Source organism: Nansenia antarctica (assembly GCF_963989245.1).
Source record: "Nansenia antarctica genome assembly, chromosome: 6".
In the NCBI taxonomy this organism is placed as follows: domain Eukaryota; kingdom Metazoa; phylum Chordata; class Actinopteri; order Argentiniformes; family Microstomatidae; genus Nansenia; species Nansenia antarctica.
In genome coordinates this window covers 12,397,869-12,423,690 of record NC_137676.1, presented here as the reverse complement: position 1 = coordinate 12,423,690, position 25,822 = coordinate 12,397,869, and the positions used below count along the sequence as shown (strand labels likewise).

Genomic DNA, 25,822 nt, shown 5'->3' with positions numbered 1-25,822 from the left:
CCTCATCACTGTCCTTCACTTCAATTGGCTGACAAGCTTCGGGATGTCAAGTGTAGTTCAACCCTGTTCTGCAGCGTGGAACTAACATTATTCCAGAGGACAGCAGCATTACTCTGCATTCTTCCACTCCCCCTTCACTCTCATTGGCCACTTCCCCAGCAAATCAGGGCTGCTAGTTTCAGGCTCTGCTGGCAACAGTGACGGTTATGCAATGGGTGCTTGATTTACCGTACACAGTTCCAATTGCTGAACGTATTTGGGTTTCAGGGCTAGGTTCCAATAGGAGTGTACACTATTGTAGAAGTAGATTTCTCTTAGGCCTCACTGTTTCATCCACACTGAACTCAGTTGTGGCAATAAGTATACCAGGCCTAGAACCATTTAATAACCTCATCTGTAACCATATATTACATGTTTAAATATATAATAATACAAATAAATACATTTATATAGATGTTTATTATGATATATAACACTTTATTTTATTTTATATCTCACCTAGAGGTAGTGTTGTTTTCGATCATGGATTTGGCACCAAAAAGCTCCAACAACCTAGAGAAAAACATAAGAGGAACATTTTATATGTATTCACTGGATTGACTCGAAGCGTATTTCATGCTTGAATGGTATGCAGCATTAGACAGGACAAGCACAGGTAATTTGATATTCAATACACTGAAAAGGAGATATACTGGACAATGAGTAACCAAGTTGCCAACATGTTTTACTCAGAGGTTAATTTAATTATTTCTATTATTATTTACGTCTTATTATTATTATTTTATTATTATAATTATTATTTTAATATGATTATAATTTAGTTATAACAAAAACACAGGTAATGGATGTGATTACGTCGCTTACTGCTCACAACATGACAAACACCTGAGTCACAATTATGGCAAGATGTGAGCATAATAATGATGTGTCCCAGGGCTTAGGGACCAAATATATAGGCTATACTCACGCACGGAGACAGGCACACACAGACAGGCGCGCACACACACGCACACACACACACACACACACACACAGGACTACCCCAGGGGAGGCTGGTGGCGGTACAAACAGGAGGACAGGCTCATTGTAATGCATGGAATGGAATGGAATGAGGAATGATTTTAAAACACGCATTCCATATTCCATTCCATGCATTACAATGAGCCCGTCATCCGACCCCAACCTCCGCCAGCCTCCCCTCTCACACAGAGGATCAGAGCGGGTATAAGCCCAAACTACACCATGATCAAGCTTTGAAAGTTAATTCTTGGCATGACAGCTAAAGCCACTGACTAACTACAGACTGGATAACAGAAATGTTTTAACCATCTGCATTGATATTTTAACCTAGTCACCAGTCAAATAAGTCAAAATTAACTTGGCGAATAGCAAAGCTATGAGGTCAAAGGTGAGAACACCACACAGGACCACCACCTGGGTGGCCAGTAGTCAGGCTGGAACATGTTAAACCTCCCTTGCTTACTGTATATAAGGTCCAAAATGTCTAGTGGTCTAGATTTATTATGTATTTTTGGATCCATTTTATTTTTAGCTTATTCTTCAATTGTCACGTTATTTATTTAGTTGTTGTTTTTGTGGTCTTAGCTGTAACGACTGAATTTACCCTCAGGGATCAATAAACGAATTGATCCCTAATCTAATAATCTTATCTATATCTAATAACTATCTATCTCTATCCATCTATCTATCATTCTGGTGCTAGTCACAGTTATTTTAAATTGTCGAGGGGATGTTTCACCAGTCATACAGACGTGACATCATCACTTACTGAGATCAGTAATGTTTGCGGAGTAATTTTCGTTGCACTTACAGCTACAGAGATGACTGGGTAATGAAAATGACATATGGTGGTAATACAGAAATAACCTCTGCTTTGGACTACTTCTTTGGGTGTCTTTGGGATTCAACATAATAAAAAGCACTACTGGCACCAGGTAGTTACCAAGTGTGTTGAGTTCTTTGAAGTATTTACATTTACATTTACATTTTTGGCATTTAGCCAAAAGGTGCCTTTATCCAAAGCGACTTACAACAAATACATTTGTCTAAGTAAGTGAATCATTTAGCCATCAGTCATCATAAGAAAAACAAATCTATGCTAGGAGCAGGGGCCAGAATAGATTACCAGAATATAGGCTAGTACCAGAATATAGGCTACGTATTGTTACAACAATATCCTAGGAAAAACGATGTTAACAGTAAACAGGTCCATTAAACAAAGTGCTGAAAACGAAATAGCCATGATATATATGGTGGACAGATTTGTTTTCATTTCCAAAAATCATAATTAGTAGATAGTGAGGACTGAACCCTTTGATGTCATATTGCAGACTGAAGCAGTCAAGCTGCTTTAGGTTTGTCCTGTAAAATCAGTTCCAGTTACAACTGCATTATTGCTGCATTGCTGCCTAGACAGGCTGCAGTGGACTGACAGCACATCTATATAAATAGGTCACATTGTTGCCCCACCCCATTGACTTCCTGTAGGCATGTTTGCACATCGGCATGCTGTCTGGTATCACATGACAGTGACCCCGGATTGTACAACATCCGCTACACAAACTGCACTTAGTAAAGGCACCCTTCACACTGCGTGCTAAGCAATAGACACTTTGCTGTAACTGCATAGCTACCCACACTGACATGCAGAAAAGCTTGTGAACAGGATTCGAGCTGATATCTATATTCTTTTGTAACCTCTGGAATGTCCTGGTACTGTAAAAATGTCCTTTCGACTAGATGATGAAAAATATGTCTTATGCTATTATCGCCTCACATTTTCACTGTGTTCCATATTGTATAAACCTTATATATGATCTCATTATATAATCTCTGATATTTGGTTTTCTTCATATGAACCGGTGCTGTATTATCACAGCCTGTGGTGTTCAATGGCTCAGTTCACATTCCAATGTTATTACTCACTGCGCGTAGTCTTCCCCTCCCCCACCCTGCCATTAACTGCGTCGGGAATTCACTGCAGAAGCTCAAAATGTCCGTCAGCTCTGCTGTGCGCAGGGAGGCTGTGGCCCCAGAAGCTGCTAACAGATTCTGGATACGCTGTAGCATATCAAGTTGCACCCCCACCATTTTAATAAATAAATTGCTCTGTATTTGTGTTGACTGCAAAGATGACACACACGTTTCATATATATTTGTATGCAGATAGATAGTTCCGTTTGTTTTTGTTGTTTTTATATTACGTACATTTCCGGACTTTTCCATTTGTAAAATGGTCTGAAAGTGCTTTTTCGTGGGTATATTTCCTCCCCTCTCACTCCCATAATCCGGGTCATAGCTGATCACAAGCTAGTCCCATGTGCTATATAGCATTTACTGCCATGGTACTGCTGGTCTGTGTAAACCTAGACATAGACGTCTGATTTCTGAACTAGATGATGAAAGAATTATCATCTTCACTAGCCATCTGGTCCACACCTCTGTTCTTCTGGTAGCATTTGTCTTGTGTGATCATCCAGTGCTTAAACCACTCCAAAACAGCCATACCAACAGCACAGCAAATTACAGAACTGAAATTTCATGGGCACATCTGTGACTCAAGTGAGTTTGAAATATTTACCCAGCAATCAGCCCATTCCTGAATTCATCAGTGCGTGGCGACAGGGATGATTGCATTAGTGGCAAAAAATTCAATCGTCTCAACTAGCCTATCAAGGAAGGTGACACCAAGAGGCTGAACACGCTTATGAGGAAAGCTGGAGGATGAGGACCAAACTCCTGGCCATCATGGGCAATTCCTCCCATCCCCTACATGACACAGTGGCAAAGCAGAAAAGCTCCTTTAGAAACAGACTACTACAACTGTGTTGCACTAAGGAGCGCTATAGGAGATATTTTCTGCCTGCCGCAATAACACTGTACAACTCCTCCTCCGGCTGGCTCGATCTGGATGATCAGAGTCAGGCTGGTGGATGTTCAATTTTACCTGTATATAATTGTCCTTCTATTGGTCTATCTTTTATTTTGTATTTTTTACCTAGTACTAGTATTACTCAATTGTCACTTCATTTTGTTGTTGTTGTTGTTGTTGTTGTTTTGTGGTCTGAGCTGCTGTAACACCTGAATTCCCCCTCGGGGATCAATAAAGTACCTATCTAGGCTATCTATTTCTACTCAGCAGACAGGTGCAGGTCCGTCTTCATGATGCTTAGGCCTACTCCAAAAGGAATATATGCAAGCATGGCATAGGTCTATTCAGGCCACTGTAAAGATCCTCTCCTCTCTTGAACAAGACTGGCATGATCAGGCCTATAGAGCATTTCATTACGTCCGTTTCGTACAGAAGTGAGAGGAGGTAACCACAAAACCGAAAAGTTGTAGAGATGGAGCCACACATTTTCCCAGTCCATGTTTTCGTCCTGTTTTTTCCTTCCAGACAAGTACAGCGTTCCTGTGTTCTGCTGTGAGGCCCTTTGCTCTGCTCCTTTAGGCCTTCAGACTTTGTTTCATCTGATTTTTTCGATTTCTTTCAGAAACATTCAGAATCCGCTCAAGACACAAACAAGTTTTGATGTTTAGTAAAAAAAAACTAATAAAAGAAAATGTAATGTTGAATGTCAGCTGGTCTGACTAGGTGAATGAAAAAAAACATGGACGCATAGATCAGTGTGTGCGCGTGCGTGTGTGTCATCAATTTCCTTTCATGATAGTTGGCTTTCCAGGAATCTTCCAAGAACTTGTTTAGTTCCTTTACTCCGTCCTGCTTCCACAAGGATGTGAGGTCGTTAGCTGTGGGTTAATTGGACTCAATCCAAAATGTTCTGCCTTCAAACCACAGGTGTGAGTTTATTTTTTCAATGAGTGACAAGGGCAGCCAGGCAATGAACTTTGATTCAGACCAACATGACCTTTGATTCATGTTTTTCCTCATATTGGTCAGAGGCAGGTTTTGTGTCTACAGTTCCCCACGGGACAAGGGTCTCCCAGCAGAAGAACAGACTTGGTATTCATAGCTTTCATGTGACGTCACAGCATAGTGGAAACGCCCACCTGACGGGCAAAAGGCACTTTTTGCGGGCAAAACCCACGGGCAAAACCCACTTTTTGCGGGTTAATAACTTTGATTTCCCGTGGGTTAGGAAAATAATTCCAACGTGTCCGGATAGAGTAGAAGACAGGGAATCCAACACTATTTGAATGGAGTCGATCCTCCACTCCTATCACCGTGGACACAGCAAGGAGCGAATTCCCGGATATAAATATTCCCTCGCCTCGCTGACAGCGGGAGTTGGGAGTTTCGTCCAGCAGCCGGTGAACGCCCGGTTGATCGAGTTTCATATTAAAAGTATATCTTCTCGGGGTGTCAGCGCGGTGGTTAAGGGCTCAAAATGACCGTATACTGATAGTGAATTTAGCAATAATAGTCTTATGTTTGTACCACCTCCATAACCGGTGTTATTCACGGGAAAAGCCGGTCAAGGAGGCACCCTTTGCAGGTCAATAACTTTGATTCTCCGGGGGTTAGGAAAATAATTCCAACGTGTCCGGATAGAGTAGAAGACAGGGAATCCAACACTATTTGAATGGTGTCAATCCTCCACTCCTATCACCGTCGTGTATCTTGATAGTTCTTCATGAGTGAGGTGGTCTAAATAGTAGGCAGCCATGTTGAGCGATGTTGCTATGATACTTTTTGCCCGTCAGGTTGGTGGTTGCTAGGGAAGAAACCACGTGACTGAAAGCTATAATTTAAATAATTTTAATTTTGCCATTTAGCAGACGCCTTTATCCAAAGCGACTTACAATTACGAATTACAGGGACATTCCCCCTGGAGTAACTGAGGGCTAAGTGCCTTACTCAAGGGCACACTAGTAGTGGTGTGGCTTCAGGCGGGATTCAAACTCACAACCTTCCGATCACAAGTCCAACTCACTATCCACTAGACCACCACTACCCCCCCTAGCTATGAATAGGCTACCTCAGATGACTGCTGTTGCTTCTTTGTTACTGTCCATCCGCTTCCTGTCACCAACACAGCTTGTTTTTCACAATTCAAATGTTCTTTTTGTTACAATACTTTATAGCATTCTCACAGCAGAGACCATCTCAGTGTTAATTAACAGATGAGCATGCGAATCCTAAAATGCTCCTATGATTAAAATTCATATAAAATGCATGTTTTCCTAATATGAAACAAAGAGTGATTAACACAGACAGCTCTTCCTATATAATGATTTTTTAAAAAACGTACAATGACCTCAGCGTTGCGTGATTAGCTTAGCGCTCTTCAGCGATTCTTTTTTTTTTTTTAAACTAACTGGTAGTTAAAAGCTGAAAGGTTAATCTCAATGAAGCAATACAGATGGACATGTCAAATATATTTGTAAAGAGAGAAATCTAAGTTAACCTTTGACAGGAAACGTCAGGAGAAAGAGGCCTTCTTCCGGTGGACAGTCTAGGTCGTACGCGTGGTTTTGCTGGGATCGAGGGAATTAGGAAAGGCAGGATAGAGGGAGGGAAAAAAAGCAGGAGGGGGGAGGGGGCTGAGCTAGGACTGTTCCATCTGTTTCAGCAGCGTGGGGTGTTCTGTGGGCACACGGTGACAATGACTCTCATGACTAAAAACAGTCAGCAGAGGGACACTGGCACAGCATAGAGTGTAACATTCGCACAATGACGACAACCTACTAACAAAAACATGAAAGCAAAAGGATTTCCTCCTTTAAAAGATTTTTCTCATTGTGACCGTCTGAAGGCAACATCCTATGCAAAATAGGCCACTTATTTTTGCAACTTCTGAACAACATCAACAGGCAGCGCAGTGTGTCTTTTGCCAACATACCCAAGCTAGCTACTTTGAGTCAATACTGTGCTGCCTGACACACTTTAGCACCACCCCCCACCCTAGCACCACCCCTCCCCCACCCTAGCACCACCCCTCCCCCACCCTAGCTCCACCCCTCCCCCACCCTAGCTGTCTCCCACAGCATGGAAAATTACAACCTAGCATGGGCTAAACCATTCTGGCAGAGGGGGGTTCTCCAACTAGATGGGGAGCTAGAGAGGTGGAACCATTTGCATACTAGTAACCACCACAAATCTATTAACACTATTGCTTCTTTAAAGTACAAAGTCTATGTCTTAGGGAGAGACAGAACATCAACTAGAACATTAGAAAACAGCCTTCTGATAGAACAAGCTATACAACCCCCACAGTGAAGGCTACATGTTTTTTCAAGCTGTAAAATAATACCTGTTTTAGAGTAGCAATCATGTTTCTTGTGCCTGAACACTATAATTGCATATCAATTGTGACTGAGCATACAAAGAATAGGAGAAATACAGAGGTACCAGATAAAAGATAATTCCGTTTTTTAGGTGATAAAAACATAAAAACGTTGATAAAAATCAATCATTTAATATGATTAATGAATAGACCTATAACATACAGCCTGTGAAAACTAGTCACTGATGGCAAAAATATGTTGATATAACGTTAATCATCACACATTATTTTAGTATTCATTCATTTCTGTTTCTCTCACTGCTCTAATAGTACAAGCTGAGGCCAAAATTAGATTATTTATTTATTTATTATGTTGAGTATAAATGAGTTCAATTTCACCACTGTATAAATAATGTTGCCCAGCTACTAGCTCACTCTGCGTACTCTGCCCATCCCCCTCTCTCTTCTCTTCCATACACTGCAGAAACTCAAAATGTCCGCCAGCGCTGTGCGCAGAAGGGCCTAGTGCTTGCCAGCTGTTAAATCAGTATCCACATTTGCAGGAGGACATTACAGTTGAAACTCCGCCCACTTTTCAGTGTCAACTTAATATTTGCATTGATCTAGCCTACATGTAGACCTAATAGGGATTTAACCAAAAGATTATTATTATTTATAATCTGCCTCTTTCCCATGTCTCTTTTATTGATTGTTCCTGCTAACAATATAACCAGAATCTTTGACTGTTTTGACCTTTGATTGAGAAACAGTTATTTACCACTGTATTGAATCTTCATGAACATTAACAATGTGAGCTCGTACACGCACTTTCCTGCATTACTAGCTATGTCTCCGCATCTCCTCATTTTCACCTTCCAGATCCATCCTCATACTTTGACCTTTGAACCACTTGAGAATTCAGTTAACACCAGGAGTTCATTGTCTATTCATTATTACAGGGGAAAGGTACAACTGCTGTATGGATTTTTCACATTGTGAAACAATGTGAGGAAAGCCCAAGTCATATTATGCCTACTCCATGCATACCAATTCTAGTTCATTTTTGTCCTTCTATCTGACCAGGAGCCTTAGTGTGGAAGTTATGACATTCACTTGTTGAGATCCACCACCACATTGCTTTTTGTTGACATCATCACAACCTTTCCATGTAGTCTTATCTGTTTTAATACAAAGCTGCTGACAGGGAGATCATTCTTAAGATGTATTTTCTTGTTGTCGCCATGTGTTCTATATCGTGGAGCTCCGCCCCATAGGGGAGCTCTGCTCCTATTGGTTTACCCGCTACCTAAAGTAGCCAATGACTGAATTTTTCAATGTCTGCGCCCGCCTGGGGTGCTATATAAAGGGGCGTCCTTCGCTCCCTCATTCTCCCAAAAAGTTCAGCACGGGTTTATATCTGAAGACTGAGAAGGACGACTACTAAGACTGGAGGACCCGCCAGACTTTTCCCTTCAAGATGGATCGTCCGCCGCCTATGGAGAAGTTCCTCCGGGACGCCTGCCGCTGCGACTTCCAAGCAGCGGAGGACACTTTTCAGCGGAGGAGACTTCTCCCTTCAGCGATGGATCGTCCGCCGCCGACCACGAAGAAGTTCCTCCGGGACACCTGCCGCTGCGATTTTCTAGCAGCGGAGGACAAGCAAGAACGGCGTTCTGGGCAGGCACCTCCCCAAGTAGGGATGGTCCCGCCCGCTCAGCCGGCCCTGACATCACGCCGCCCTCACCCAACTGAGTGGTCGGTGCCGGTGTCAGAATCAGAAAGCTCTGATGAGAGCGAGCGGCAGGTAGAGCACGTGCTCCCCGCCCTCGCCCCCCCATCACTCCGCCACGACTTCCAGGGCCTCCTGGAAGCTGCGGCAGGCGTGTTGGCAATTCCCCGTCCCGCCTCCCCTCCCCCAACGGAGTCCTTCTGGGAGAAGGACCTGTTTTACGGGAAAAGGGCGAAGCGACAGGACCAACCTCCTAACGCTGTCCTCCCGGGCTTAGATAAGTTCGTGGAGGACAAGTGGGGAGAACCACTCACAGGCAGGGCGCCAGTGAAGGCGTTCTTGCCCTTTACCAGAGTGGAGGGGCTCGCGGAGGGAATGACCAACGGCTCCCCGCCGCTCGAACCAGCGCTAGCCGCCTACTTGGTACCGGGGTCCAGCGCCTGGTCGGTGCCTAACAAACCTATGCCGCCCAACCAGCGTGACAGGTTTAACGCCACCCTGGTAGACAAGAGCTACGCTCTCGGTGCGCAGGCGGCGGCAGCGGCGAATAACATCGCCGTGTTTAACGCCGCCATTGCGAAAATCACCACAGACCGACCCTACGGTTTGTCTGCAGCGGAGACGGTACTTCTGAGCAAGCTCAGTGCCGCGACGATGTACCTGGCCCAGGGCGTCGCGGTTTGTGGGGGTCGCCTGATGGCAAACGCGGTGGTGCAGCAGCGACAGATGTGGCTGTCTCTCACCACCATGACCGGGGCGGACCGGATGGCCCTACTGAATGCTCCAATAGAGAGACAAGGGCTATTCGGTCCCGCCATGGACACCTTGACGGTGCGCCTGGCCGCGATGGAGGAGGCTAAGAGGCACCTTGCCAGCCACCTCCCCCTCCAGCGACCCTCCACCTCTTCTTCTTCCGCCGTGGTGACGACTGGACCGTCAACGGCTGCGAAACGGAGGTTTCGGTGTGATGCGGCACTGGCTCCACCTCTACAGACGGAGCCATGCCCCACTCGGCATCCCCAGCCCCCGCCGCTGACCACTCGGAGGGCCCACTACGGCCCCCCACGGCAGCGTGGCCCGGTTTCACTGGCGGAGGGGTCGGTAATGACCCCACCACCGGTTTCCTCTTCATGGCTGCTACCTCATAAAGAGGTAAAAGAAGGAAAATCCCCACCTTACTTTTTCAGTAAAGGTGATTTTCCCATGTTATCTACCGGAGCGGAGACCCGCCTGCCTTGTCGGAGCGTGGTCCAATCGCTACCGGTTAGAAACGAAGCGGAGACTGGCCCAGTGTACCAGCGTGTGGCCAGCTCTCTGCCTAACAGACTTACCCCTATCACGACACAAACAGGGTTAAACACCCCTGTCTGTAGCCGTATAGAGGGATCGTTATTTACATCAATAACCCCTCCATGTCTATCAGGATCTGGCCCAGCTCATGAGCGTGCGGCCGGTTCTTTGATTATCAGACATAATAAACCTGCGTCAATAAAGGGCATTGTTACACATAGCAAACACTCTTTACAGACGGCAGCCCATCCCTTTCGAAATGACCCCACCTTGGGCTGTGCCACCTCCTCGGTGTGCAGCGGCGGCTGGGGTCATACAGAAATTCAAGCTTTTTCTGTCGACTGCACCACAACAGACGGCCCAGCCGCTGTCGTTGCGTTATGCAGAATGGCTAGAAGGGGCAGGTATTCTGTCGGGCTGGCTGGACAGGACATTGAGGAGGGGATATGCACTACAGTTCATTCAGCCTCCTCCGCCCTTCAGGGGCGTGAGAGAGACTGTTTTGTCCTGCCCGATAAAAACACGTGCGCTCCAGGAGGAGATTACGAATCTCCTAACAAAGGGCGCAGTGACAATGGTTCCGAGGGACCAGTGGGACATGGGGTGGTACTCCCCGTATTTCCTTGTCCCAAAGAAATCCGGAGGCATGAGACCCATACTAGATTTAAGGGTCCTCAACGAGAGAGTGGCGAAACGCCCCTTTCGTATGTTGACGACGAGGCGCCTTCTGTCTTGTATACAGAAAGGCGACTACGGAATCAGCATAGACCTGAGGGACGCGTATTTTCATGTGCCAATCACAGAGAGGCACAGGAAATTTCTACGTTTTGCCTTCCAAGGGAAGGTTTACGAGTACACGCGCCTGCCCTTCGGGTACGCGCTTGCTCCTCGAACTTTCTCCAAATGCGTGCAGACAGCACTCGAACCACTGAGGCGAAACGGGATACGCATATTAGCTTATCTCGACGACCTACTGGTCTTGGCCCAATGCCCAAATCGAGCCATTCGGGACGCAACCTCACTGGTGCAGCACCTCACTCAGCTGGGGTTAGCTGTCAACTGGACAAAGAGTGCTCCGTGGCCAGCTCAACAGTTTTCCTATCTAGGCATTCAGTTGGATACTGCCAAGATGAGGGCCAGTTTATCGGCACCACGGAGAGCGACACTGACGTCAGCTCTCCGGGTGTGTCGAGTGACAAATACAATCACCGCTCTGTCAATGATGTCCTTACTAGGAATGATGTCTGCAGCCCATGTAGTGGTCCCCTTAGGCCTATTACACATGCGCAGGCTGCAGAGGTGGTTCGCACGACTGCGACTGGATCCAGTGAGACACCGTCGCAAGTTGATTGTAATACCGAGATCGGTCAAGACCGACCTGAGCTACTGGAGAGACCCGCGCGGAGTCGCCATGGGCAGACCGGCATCCCACTACCCAGTCTTCACGGACGCATCGTTGACTGGGTGGGGAGGAGTGTGTCAGGCAGGTTCGGTGGCAGGAAGATGGGGACCGTTAGAGACGCGTCACATCAACCTGCTGTAACTCGAGGCGGTGAAGTTAACGCTACTTCATTTTGCCCCAGTGTTAAAGGATCTGGACGTGTTAGTCAGATCCGACAACAGGACAACAGTAGCATACATCAATCGTCAAGGGGGAGTACGCTCAGCGTCACTTCATCGCCTAGCGACAGATATATGGCTGTGGGCTGTCACACACCTGAGTTCGCTAAAAGCTCTCCACATTCCAGGTCTGCTCAACGAAGGAGCAGATCTGTTATCACGGGGAGGCCCGAGGGACGACGACTGGAGGTTAGCACCCTCCATTGTGTCTCTGATTTGGGCACGGTTCGGGCAAGCAGAAGTGGATCTGTTTGCGTCCCGGACGAATGCGCAGTGTCGCCTTTGGTTCTCCCTGCGCGAACAGGACAACCCGCCATTGGGAGTCGATGCATTCGCACACCACCCATGGCCGAGGGTCCTGTTATACGCGTTCCCACCCCTGACATCTATCCTCCCACTGTTGGCACGAGTGAGGTCAGAGAGGCTAGAGTTAATTCTTGTAGCCCCGGACCGTCCCGGAGCCCCGTGGTTTCCGGAACTGATGGAGATGTTGGTAGAGGACCCATGGCCCATACCTCATCGACAAGATGCACTCTCTCAGGCCAGAGGCTTGGTGAGGGGGCCGCCTATGATGGGGGGCCCCCTCATGGCCTGGTTACTGAGAGGGATTTGTTAGAACGCAGGGGTCTGACAGACGCGGTCATTCAGACCATTCAGAGTGCGCGCGCGCAATCCACTGCAAAGGGATATGCGGCGCGCTGGCGAGTGTTTACACAGTGGTGTGAGGGACAGGACGTTGACCCAGTCTGCTGTCGGGTCGAAACGTTCTTGTGCTTCTTACAGTCGCTGTTTGACAAGGGATTGGCGGCGGGAACTATTAAAGTTTACGCGGCTGCCATCTCAGCTTGTCATGAGGGTTTTGCGACAACGACACTGTTCAGTCATTCGCTGGTTAAGCGTTTTTTGACTGGAGTGTGTAGGCTTAGACGCCCTCTTAGGACTCTAATGCCAAAATGGGACCTGTCGATTGTGCTAGAGGCGCTGTGCGTGCCCCCATTCGAACCCATTGACACTGTGTCGTTGCGTTTATTGTCTCTCAAGACGAGTCTACTCCTCGCCTTGACTACGGCTAAGCGAGTGAGTGATTTATGTGCTCTCTCGACACGGGCAGATTGTTTGATCATATCTGATGACGAAACAAAAGCTGTGTTACGCCCTAACCCGGCTTTTATCCCTAAGGTTAATCGTGGGTTTAGGGTTCAGAGCTGTGCTCTGAGCGCCTTTTTTCCTCCTCCTCACGACGGAGAGAGGGAGAGGCGTTTACATTGTCTATGTCCGGTGCGCGCGTTGGCACAATATGTGAAGCGCACGGCAGGACTGAGATCTTCTCCCCAGCTTCTGATCTGCTACGGCGGACAGAAAGCAGGGGCACCACTCTCGAAGCAGAGGCTGTCCCATTGGATTTGCGAGGCTATTAGCCTCGCATACGAATCGAAGGGGCAGCCCGTGCCGACTGGCATTCGGGCTCATTCCACCAGGGGCATGGCCACATCAGTGGCCATTCTCAGGGGAGTGGGAGTGGAGGAGATATGTGAGGCGGCGTCTTGGTCGTCGCCATCACCTTTTGTACGGTATTACTTGAAAGATATTTCTTCCTCATCTTTTTCTCATTCTGTCCTCAGTTTTGCTGATGACTGATGTAGTGGGGAAGGCACTTGGATTACCCTAGTCATGGGGATTCTATTCAAGTGCTGTCAGGATGAATACGGATGTGCCTGGGAAAGGGACCCTCCTCCAGGACATGTTCCGTTAGATCAGCAACCCTACGTGCTCACGTAAGGGTTAGGTCAGTGATATTCTTCCTCAATCCTTTCCCATTCTGTCCTCAGTTTGCTGATGACTGATGTTGTGGGAAGGGCACTTGGATTACCCTGGTCATGGGGATTCTATTCAAGTGCTGTCAGGATGAATACGGATGTGCCTGGAGAGGGGACCCTCCTCCAGGGCATGTTCGGTTAGATCAACAACCCAACGTAAGGGTTAGGTAAGTGATATTTCTTCGTCATCCTTTTCTCATTCGGTCCTCAGTTTGCTGAGGACTGATGTAGTGGGGATGGCACTTGGATTACCCTGGTTGGGGATGCTATTCAAGTGCTGTCAGGATGATTACGGATGTGCCTGGGGAGGGGACCTCCTCCAGGACATGTTCCGTTAGATCTATGACCCTGCGTGCTCACGTAAGGGCTAGATCAGTGGAGCAGACTCGGTGTGGGTTGGGCCAACTTTTTAAGGTTGTCTTGAACCAACATCAGTGGTCAGCTCCGGGTGCCGCTGAGATTGTTTTTCGGATTAATAGTCTCAGTGGGGGTACATTTGGCCTCGCTCGCTCCGCCTAAACCAATAGGAGCAGAGCTCCCCTATGGGGCGGAGCTCCACGATATAGAACGATAGTTATGGAGATAGACTCCAGTTCTATGAGTGGAGCGGAGCCCCATAGGGCTGCTGGCCCACTTCGACTCGTTCAAACCCGGCTGTTTTGTATATGTTTGGGAGAATGAGGGAGCGAAGGACGCCCCTTTATATAGCACCCCAGGCGGGCGCAGACATTGAAAAATTCAGTCATTGGCTACTTTAGGTAGCGGGTAAACCAATAGGAGCAGAGCTCCCCTATGGGGCTCCGCTCCACTCATAGAACTGGAGTCTATCTCCATAACTATCGTTCCTCTTAGCAGTCACAGAGCGAATCAAAACATGTATTGAAACTGCATTGCAGACAAGATCGCTCATAAAACAAAATGGTTGGACTTGATGAACTCTCTCTCTGTTGACTACCATGGATTAAATAAATAAATAATCAAGTAATAATCAAGCTCATCAAGTATTCGCATTGTGTATTAGATTGTCTGAATGTTTTATGTGTGAAACCCATATAGTCCATTGGATCCAATATCCACAGAAAGGGTACTAAAGATTTTCTCAGTCACAAGTCTAAAGAAAGCCAAATGATCTGCTATGGATCACTCCAAAACCGTCCATCCTATCGCAGCAGTACTGACTACTAATTTCCCGTCAACGGCATTGTCACTTTGAAGTTGTTTCTATCCATCTCGATCATTCCCCTCCACCTCGGAAATGTCACTGACTTTACAGTTGACAGAGAGCAACAACGTCTGGCAGCATGGTCAGGCATAAGAACATGCCTCCAAATCAATGAAAATGGTAAATACTTTTACCATTTACAATTCTTGAGCAAAAGCACAGCAAGAGGATATTTATCGAGAGTCACAAAAACACCTCGAAACATCTACACCTACACACCATGCAGGTTGTAGGCCATTAATCACATTATTCTTGATGCTAATTAGACAACAGGAGTCCAAGCTAGAAATATGCAGGACTCAATGAAGGTCTATTAGAAACAATTCATTCATGTGCATGGAGCTGTCTGAATACTACTTATTCTGGTGTTTCTTGTTACACAGAAAGAGAGAGAATATGCTCAAACCAAAAAGCCACTGCTTTCCCCAGTCAAGGCCCCCTTGAGCGAAAGCAGTCCTCCCATGTTCTGTTGTGAGGTCTACATGCCCTGTAAGCGTAGGGAAAGGCCTAGCCTACATTTCAAGAACTTGTTTCAGCTCAATATCATTTCCAACAGATTTTAGATCCATCACAAGACACTGAAAAAGCATATTTCTCCTCACTCTGCACTGTTGAATAAGACTCGCAAATGTTGAATTTGTTATTCACAGTTGCTTTAGCTGAGGTAGCTGGTTCCCAGGAATCTTCCAGAAGTATTCCCTTTCCTCCTAACTGGCTCCAAATAATTTAGTTATGAATTGGTTAACCAGCTTTGATCCTGAAGGGGTCTACCTTAGTTTCAACCCCCAGGTGTTTAGTTTTTTCTCCAATTAGCAAATTAATTGACTAATTAACAAGTGGGAGGAGACACCAAAAGGAACCTTGATGAGTCGCTTTTTCCCCATGTTGATCAGAGGATGTTTGTTCTGTCAAGTTTCCACATTAGTCATGAAAGCAATGAGAGAAAACATTTTGGCTAGGCCTAGAAGAGTTCAACAGCTGAGACTTTTATGACAATAACCTGTTCCATGTTCTTGTTCTTGGGATCCTGTGCAGTGGCGGCTGGTGCTAATTTTTTTGGGTGGGGCACAGGTTATGGGGGCATGCTCCACGGGGAAGAATATCAACTTTAAAATCTGGATTTACAGTCGCTTTTAGCATGAGAATAGCTCTACCCCCCTGTACAGACCTCGCCATCCCCTCTACCCCCCTGTACAGACCTCTTCATCCCCTCTACCCCCCTGTACAGACCTCTTCATCCCATCTACCCACCTCTACAGACCTCTTCATCCCCTCTACCCCCCTGTACAGACCTCTTCATCCCCTCTACCCACCTCTACAGACCTCTACCCACCTCTACATCCCCTCTACCCACCTCTACAGACCTCTCCATCCCCTCTACCCCCTGTACAGACCTCTCCATCCCCTCTACCCCCTGTACAGACCTCTTCATCCCCTCTACCCCCCTGTACAGACCTCTCCATCCCCTCTACCCTCCTCTACAGACCTCTTCATCCCCTCTACCCCCCTGTACAGACCTCTTCATCCCCTCTACCCCCCTGTACAGACCTTTTCATCTCCTCTACCCCCCTGTACAGACCTCCTCATCCCCTCTACCCCCCTGTACAGACCTCCTCATCCCCCCTACCCCCCTGTACAGACCTCTTCATCCCCTCTACCCACCTCTACAGACCTCTTCATCACCTCTACCCACCTCTACATCCCCTCTACCCACCTCTACAGACCTCTCCATCCCCTCTACCCCCTGTACAGACCTCTCCATCCCCTCTACCCCCTGTACAGACCTCTTCATCCCCTCTACCCCCCTGTACAGACCTCTCCATCCCCTCTACCCTCCTCTACAGACCTCTTCATCCCCTCTACCCCCCTGTACAGACCTCTTCATCCCCTCTACCCCCCTGTACAGACCTTTTCATCCCCTCTACCCCCCTGTACAGACCTCCTCATCCCCTCTACCCCCCTGTACAGACCTCCTCATCCCCCCTACCCCCCTGTACAGACCTCTTCATCCCCTCTACCCCCCTGTACAGACCTCCTCATCCCCCCTACCCCCTGTACAGACCTCTTCATCCCCTCTACCCCCCTGTACAGACCTCCTCATTCCCCCTACCCCCCTGTACAGACCCCGTCATCCCCTCTACCCCCCTGTACAGACCTCCTCATCCCCCCTACCACCCTGTACAGACCCCGTCATCCCCTCTACCCCCCTGTACAGACCTCTTCATCCCCCCTACCCCCCTGTACAGACCTCTTCATCCCCCCTACCCCCCTGTACAGACCTCTTCATCCCCTCTACCCCCCTCTACAGACCTCTTCATCCACCCTACCCCCCTGTACAGACCTCTTCATCCCCCCTACCCCCCTGTACAGACCTCTTCATCCCCTCTAGTGAGTGTGTGAGTGTGTGTGTGTGTGTGTGTGTGCGGGTGTGCGTGTGTGCGTGTGCTGAATACATACAAACAAACAAGCTAAAAGACGACATTAGAAAACGTACCATGCTGACGATATTACTAAATGTTTGAAGTAGCTTTTATCTTAGCTGACTCTCTTACCTTCAGGTCGAGTTTGTGTATTCTGGCTTCGCAAAACACCAACAGTAGCAGCCTAACACAGCCGGTGCGGAGATTGCGACCACAAACGAAGTTTGACTTCGGTAATAGGTCCAGTTGTAATATCCTCAAGTTGGGAACAAAAGATGCCTCCTTCTAATCCATTTGCTCAATTTGTTTACAGAAATAAATCCTCCTTACATTGTAAACTACTTAATTTGTTGTTTGTCAATTTGACAGGTCATGTTTTTTTGCCTTTTCAGACAAATGGTGCATGTCTGTGACACCTGTACTTGTCCATGCGTCCGCACTCGGATGGAATAACATGCAGGGAAAGCAGAACAACGCATTTGTTACTTCACATCCCGCTAGCCATGTTTTCTTCTCATACCAACCCCTCATAAATCCTCGGTTATACGATTTTCCAATTTTCCCTGCCTTTGTATAAACTTGCTTTATAATTACATTTGGTCTGGGTGGTCCTAATTCCTTTACTGTTAAGTTATCCTGGTTGCTACGACGGCTGAACGGTGTTTCTTTTAAAGATTCAACCGAGTTGTTCAGAACATTACTAGCCGCCATAGTCATGGTGAAGCAGGTGAACGCCGGCCGTATGACATGACGTAAGCACGTACGATTCTTTGTGCATGTCCCAAAACCCCATAGACAAATGACCGAATGGCCTGAAGTTACCAAAATAGATTTTACATGCAAGTCTACGAGAACAGCCTAGTGCAATTTCGAGTAGAGTGAAAGTTGCCCTGAAAGGGGCGGGACTTGAAGCTGATTGGAACATACTCCACAGAACACTAGCTGATTGGACTATGATATACTCCACAGAACACTTTTGGTCTTTATATTTTAATAATAATAATAATAATAATAATACATTCGATTTATATAGCGCTTTTCCGAGGCTCAAAGACGCTGACAATATGGGCAAAACGGAAAACACAGAAACAACAAGCAACAGATAACATGAGCACATAGAACACAGAGGTAACGAACGGGGAAGGGGAGGTTGTATGCATGTCCATGGGGGGAGGGGGGTGGCAGGGTGAGGGGAGATGGTTAGGGATAGGGGAGGGTGTATGCATGTCCAGGGGGGGGGGCGGGGGTGGCAGGGATGGGGGAGATGGCTAGGGGTAGGGGAGGCTGTAGGCGTGGGAGAACAGGTAGGTTTTGAGGTGGATTAATTAATAATTATTTAATAATTAATTAATTAATGGATTAATAATATTTGCCCTTTTTGTAAATGTTTATTTATTTTAGTTTATTTTGTTGTATTTACTACTGTATCGGGGGGATAGTGTGTGGATGTCCCGGAGGGTCACGCATTGTCCCTTTAATGTATTATATGTTGTATTAATGTATTAGGTGTTTGTCTGTTGATTATATGTGGACCCCAGGAAGATTAGCAAACTGCTACGGCATAAGCTAATGGGGATCCTTTTAAATAAACAAATAAACAAATAAACACTAGCTGATTGGACTATGATATTCAGAAGCAACACTGTCTAGAAGTCATAGAAAAAAATATCTCTCTCTTCTCCCTTTGGTGGGGCATTGTCCAATTGCCCCTAATGAACCAGCCTCCCCTGATCCTGTCACTTCTAACAAGGTGAACACAAATAGGCTAATAGGCCTAGTGCTAACCTCTAAACAGCTAAAATTCAAAAGATTATAAAATACAAATATCAATTGTCCTACTATTAAACAAACACGTAACAGAACACATACAAAGCACTTTATTAATTAAAAAACAAAACAATAGCCTACGATGAATTTCGCGGAATTAGCTTTAGCGGTCTTTAGCTAAACAAAATAGAACTGTAAGTTAAAAGCTAAAATGTTGGCAAATATGTTAGCCAGAAAGAAGTGATACCAATATCAAATGTCAAATATCATTTAAAAAGAAAGAAATCCAAATTAACCTGCCTGGAGAAGTAGGCCTTCTGTTGGACAGAGGTTGTACGCTTGATTTGTTTTGCTGTGATCGAGGGAACTAGCCATGGCAGGGCAGAGAGGGAAAAGGCGGGAGGGGGGAGGGAGGCTGGGCTCTAGGACTGTTCCATTAGTTTCAGTAGCGTGGTGTGTGTTTTTTAAAGGATCTGTACACATGTGCACCGTGACAGGCACAGCCTGATGAAGTGATACTGACACAGCATAGACTGCTCTGACATATGATACCACTAGGGGTGTAACGGATCACCTAACTCACGGATCGGATCGTGTCACGGTTTTTGAGTCACGGATCGGATCATTTTTCGGATCAACACAAACATTTTTGTTTTTATAAAAACTGCTTTTTCCTTGAATTCTGTAAAAACACCACTTTTACTATGTGACAAAAACCAACAACATTCAAGATGTCAAAACTGGTAATATATATATATATATATATATATATATATATATATATATATACATATATATATATATACATATATATATATATAATATATATAACATATTCTACACTCAAACATGACATAATCATACTGAAATACACTCAATTTAACTGATAGGAGAGAGGGAGGAGGCGCCTGGTTGCAGCAGTGAATCACTGGGCTCTTTAAAGCAGATGAATACACATGTTTTATGCCACTTTTAACTAAATAATAAAGTGAACTCTTATTTTGAACATGGTATGAAAAAAATGTTTTTTTTGAGTTGTCGAGCTACCTTTTTCGTGCCTCCCGTCATAGTTGACAGAGAAGACAAAGTGCTCCCATACATGGGATTTAAATGACGAGGGAGGCATTTCGAGTTCTTCTCCGCCGAACAACGTAACATGATACACTTGGGCCGCGTTCGTAAATTCGCTTTGAGAGCGCCGGAGCGCACACTGGGTCCGACGTCATAAAGGGACCAAGTAATTTGATTGGACAAGAGGCGTTCCTTGAACGCTGATCAGATTCCAGAGCGGATTTACGAACGCAAAAAAAAAAAAAAAACGAGTTTTTTTTTTTTTTTTTTTGCAATTGATCCGCGGTACACACGCGTTCCGAACCGTGGAGGGCGATCCGAACGGATCACGGAATTTCCGTGATCCGTTACACCCCTAGATACCACCAGTGTTGGGCACGTTACTTCAAAAAAGTAATTAGTTATAGTTACTAGTTACTTATCCCAAAAAGTAACTGAGTTAGTAACTGAATTACTTCATTATAAAAGTAACTAGTTACTAGGGAAAGTAACTATTGCGTTACTTTTTACCACGGTGCAGCGGGCTAGCGGGTCCCTATCAGGAAGAAAATAATTTGGATTTTTTTTTTTTCTGAACAGGTTTCAGCAGGGAACTTTTCATATTTATTGCACTTCAACAGACCACAACTGGTAGACATACTGTACTTCAAGTATTTTCTTCATTACAAAAGTAAACATTTAACAATAAGAAGTGCTTTTAAATCTTTGTAGTATAAATTAAATAAATCAAACTGTCACACAACTTCAGACAACTGGTAGATATACTGTAACTTCAAGTATTTTCAACACAACAAAAGTAAACAGTTAAACAATATGAAGTGCTTTTAAAGTATTTCTTGGACAAATCCAACTTTAGCTCCTTAACATTCATTCATTCATCTATCCATCCGTACACTCCTTCCTAACACTCATCCATCCATGCATGCATTCATTCATCCAGCCAACCCAGTCATCTAACCATCCTAGCCATTAAACCAGTAATTGTATCTTAAAAGCAGAAGCTTTTCAAACTTCTGGTCAGAGAGCCTGTTCCTCTTTGGAGTGAAGACGAGCTTCCCCAGGCTAAACAGTCTCTCTACGGGGGCGCTGGATGGAGTGGCTGCATTGTATTTGAGTGAAATTTTCTTTATCCGTGGAAATCCATTAAGAGTGTCCATCCCTTGTCCTCCTGATTTGAGATAATCCACAACTTCACTTTCAGCAGTAGCAGAGGGGTCATCCTCATCCTCAAAGGAAAAGAACTCCTCTATGGCTGAGTCAGTGAGTGTTGGTGTGCTGGTAGTACCTGTTTGCTGGTCTTCGTCTTGGACACTTTTCCGGCACTCTGCCAGCAGACTTGCCTTGGCCTTATCCTTCCTGTCCTGTGTCCGCAGCCAACGTAGTTTAAACCTGGGCAGAGTCACAGCAGCCAAGACAGCATTGTCGCTTTCCAGCACCTCTGCAAATCTTGTTTTGATTGCCTGAAATGATACATAATGCAAAGAGCATATTATACTGACTGTCTTACACACACACAAACACACACACACACACACACACACACACACACGCACGCACGCACACACACACACACACACACACACACACACACACACACACACACACACACACACACACACACACTAATAGCATTACACATTAACCATATTTTAAAACTTTTCATAATGTATGGATGCATTTAATGTATTTAAAGATAGATACTAGTTCTTACCTTGACAACTGCCTCTGGGAGGTCAACAAGGATTTGCAGGCCACTCTTCAGTTCCAGGGTCTTGAACATCAGTGTCTCGAGCGTGGGTAGGAGTGTGCCATGGAAACAGTGGTCTTCTCCCTGAAGAATGTCTAAGGCCACTGTTAGTGGCTTCATTACACTACAGTACTCCCTGATGAACTGATGCTCTCGTTCTGTGATGGCTTTCAACCCGAACTTGGAGGAGATGGTGTTCAGCTCGACTATAGGGATCTCACAGATTCGAACAAGGGCATCATAGAACGAGTTCCATCTTGTAGTGCAAGGGACTAACAGCTTCCTTGCGATGACATCATCCACGGTCTCTGCGGCCACCGTTGAACGGCTAGCCTTGTTCCATAAGCCTGTGCATTTTGTCGTAGCACTTCTGTATATTGCTTTTGCTTCTGGTCTTGACAGTAGCCACTTGTCAACATCAGTACATGAAACCAGGTTTAATGTGTGCAATGCACATCTCTGATGTGGCGGCAAAGTAATCACAGCATCATCATCACCAACACTGTTTTGCAAGACATCATTAATGTTCATAAAAGTCACCTCATCCTCATCCTCCCCAGAGTCATCCTCCTTGGCTGGCTGGTACATTTTGAAGGCCTTGACGAAATTAGAGCCATTATCCGTGACAGTTGATGTTATTTTGTGGGATATGCCATAGGATGAGTGAATGTAGTCAAGTTCAGTTGCAATACTGTCGTGAGTATGACGGCCCTTGAATCGTCTGCATGCCAGGGCTGCTTTCCTTCGTTCCAGGCTATGTGGATGAATCCAATGCGCGGTCACGCCAAGATAGCTTTTATTATGTGCAGTCCAAATGTCTGCAGTTGTAGAGACATATTCTAACTCTTCAAATGTATTTTGGAGCTCGGCATTCATTTTGGCGTACTCGGCGTCTATATATTTAGAAAACGTCTTTCTGCATGGCGGACCGGCCCCTCCTCTCGCCGGTATTTTGGCAATTAGGGCTCTGAAGGAGTCAGAATCAACTGTTGATAACGGAAGCATGTTCTCAACAACATACCTGCCTATCATTCCGTTCAGTTCAGTCTGTGTCACAAGTTTTTGTGGAGCTGACGCAGAAAAATCCAGCTTTAGCTGCTTGGACGGCGTGGCTCCGTGTCCTTCTTTGTTAGCCATTGCTGCGTGTATCTCTCTGATAGTTTGAGTGTGCGTGTGGTTTGAGTGTAGAAACATCCGCACAACACTGAACTATGGTTGGCTTACCATGACATGTTCTCTACCATAGCCAATCATGATCACTTAAGCGGTTGTCTCGCCCCTCCCCTCCCCAACAAACAAAAGCACATTTGCAGCTGTGACTGAGGTCGGATGACAATGAGAAGCTTCAGTAAAGTAACTAGTAACGCGCCGCATTGAATTACCGGTAACGGTAACGGCGTTATAACGATGGAAATAGTAATCAATTAGATTACCCGTTACTGGAAAAAGTAGCTCCGTTAGTAACGCCGTTAGGCCGTTATTCACATCACTGGATACCACACAATGAAACACCCGTACAGCAGAGGGTGAATTGATGATTCACTTGCTTAGTCAAATGTATCGATTATAAGTCGCTTTGGAATAAGGCGTCTGCTAAATGCCAAAGATGTAAATGTAATTGTAGAAGGAGGAAGACAAAAGGACACTGTTTTTTTAGGATATATGCCATGGTGAACATGTGGGCTAAAAGCTACAGGAAATGAAGAAAAAAAACAGGCTACTTGTATAGCATCAACAGACAGCACAGCATGCTCTTTGCCAAGCAACCACAGCTAACTGCGCGCACAGTCAATACTAAGGTGCACAGCCTGCCTGACACACTTAGCACCACCCCTCCCCCACCCGAGCACAGTCTCCCACAGCATGGAAAATTACAGCCAAGAATGGGCTGTACCATTCTGGCAGAGGGGGGTTCTCCAACTAGAAGAGGGTTCTCCAACTAGAGGGGGAGCACATATATGTGGTGGCCTGGGAAAACCCGTCGGATGTCGCTGGCGTTCGTTTGTGGCAAAGAACAAAAATAGATGGAAATCGCGATTTTGGCGATTTTGATATTATGTGGTATTCTAGTACTTTGAACTCCATACTACATTATGGTGAATAAACATTTTAAGAAAACAAAAGAGAAAGTACTTATACTTTACCAACGAGGCGAGCAGACTAACACCGCATCACAAGCAGACAAACGAGACCGGACGATCTGCATAGGCTCCTCCCCCGACCCGGAGGAGAAAGGAGTCGGGGGCAGCATGGGGGCAGCATCTCACCTTTCACTTTTTTTGACATGATACATTAAAATGCTCATAACTTTTTAAAATAAAGGGCTATCTCAGTCATTCAACCAGTTATGAATAGCTGAGAACTTCTAATTTATGGAAATATTTAAAAAAATGAAAATGTCAAAATGCCACCATGTGAAGGGTTTTCCCAGGCCACCACACATATATGTATATATATATATATATATATATATATATATATATATATATATATATATATATATATATAGTTGGAGACATATATATATATATATATATTTTTAGGAAACATGGCATTCCAGGGGAACATACAGTCCAAGTCCAATAGTCTCGGTGCAGCTGAGCACAAAATTAACAGACAAAATACACAAGCAACAATGGCCTTCTTCAGCCTAACATACATGTGAAAAGAAATCACTGACTGTGAAAGCAATAAAATTATGTAACCTTAAGGGCTCTGCACACAGCGTGCGATTTCTGTTGCACGTCAACGTTCCATTTTGAAGTTTGAATGGAAGTCTATGAGAACATCGCATTTACCCACACACGGCCCCGATTTTAATCGCACGGCGAACATTCGATTCCATTCATTTTGAATGGGACAAAGCAGTGCGACAAAACTCGCACGCCGTGTGCTTTGTCCCATTCAAAATGAATGGAATCGAATGTTCGCCGTGCGATTAAAATCGGGGCCGTGTGTGGGTAAATGCGATGTTCTCATAGACTTCCATTCAAACTTCAAAATGGAACGTTGATGCGCAACAGAAATCGCACGCTGTGTGCAGAGCCCTTTAGTCATCATAAACTGAAATATTTGTTTAAGTCTCTTCCAAATGTATGGTCTTGGGAGATAAACCAAAAATATAAATTATTTAGGAATCGTTCAGACTACGTTTTTTTTTCTTCAGTAGAACTAGCCTATTCAGTAAACAGCTCACTCTGTAGTCTGCCCATCCCCCTCTTCCTTATCTTTCACAGATAGCATCTGGGCTGCCTGCAGAAACTCAAAATGGCCACCAGTGCTGCTGTGCACTGCAGGGCTTCACATGGCAGCTGTTGACTGAATTACTAGTAGAGCGACTTGGAGTTTAAACTCCGCCTACTTTTGCAGTATCACTTAAATATTAGCAGAAACCCTCAGACAAAAGATGACCTTTTACAACCAGAAAAATGTGGCTACCTGTATGGCAGCTGAATTAACTTCAAGTATCTGTCTGTTTAAAATTCACTTGTGTAGAAAAAACAATATGGTCAATATGTTTTTGACAGACCTCAGTTTATTTTAACCATACAGGGGCCTCAGCCCAGTGGATGTCATTTTGACGTCTGCATAGCTACAGGCACTGCTACTGGCACTTGCTACATTCAATAATAGCCTTTTCACATAAGGTCTGGTCGTGCAATGTCAGCTTTAATGGAAGCTGCTGACAGGTAAATCAAGATGCCCCAGTACCTGTGTAGAAAGTCTGTAACAACAAGTCTGTAGGTAACAAAATTGTATTAACATGTTGTTAATTACACAGTACATTAGTAATTGCTTTATAATAAGGGCTGTCCCTTAATCCTCAAATCCAAATACCATGCAGTTACAGTCATTTATCTTGATTGGGGCAGACTGTGAATGGAAGTGGATCATGACTGTATAGGCTAATGCCCTAGCCCGGTGTATCTTT

At 45.4% G+C, this 25,822-nt stretch overlaps 1 protein-coding gene across 1 annotated transcript in view; it reads right to left on the bottom strand.

The window, feature by feature from the left end:
- LOC308160293 (activating transcription factor 7-interacting protein 1-like) overlaps positions 1–22,479 on the bottom strand; it is a gene marked incomplete at both ends in the record, with an annotated part of 31,362 nt that extends 8,883 nt beyond the window's left edge. Inside the window, 2 exons of the mRNA XM_080534211.1 lie at positions 21,856–22,097; positions 22,389–22,479. Coding sequence (XP_080390337.1) covers positions 21,856–22,097; positions 22,389–22,479 — 333 coding nt within the window. The remainder of the gene's footprint in view (positions 1–21,855; positions 22,098–22,388) is intronic.
- Positions 22,480–25,822: the final 3,343 nt, after the last annotated feature.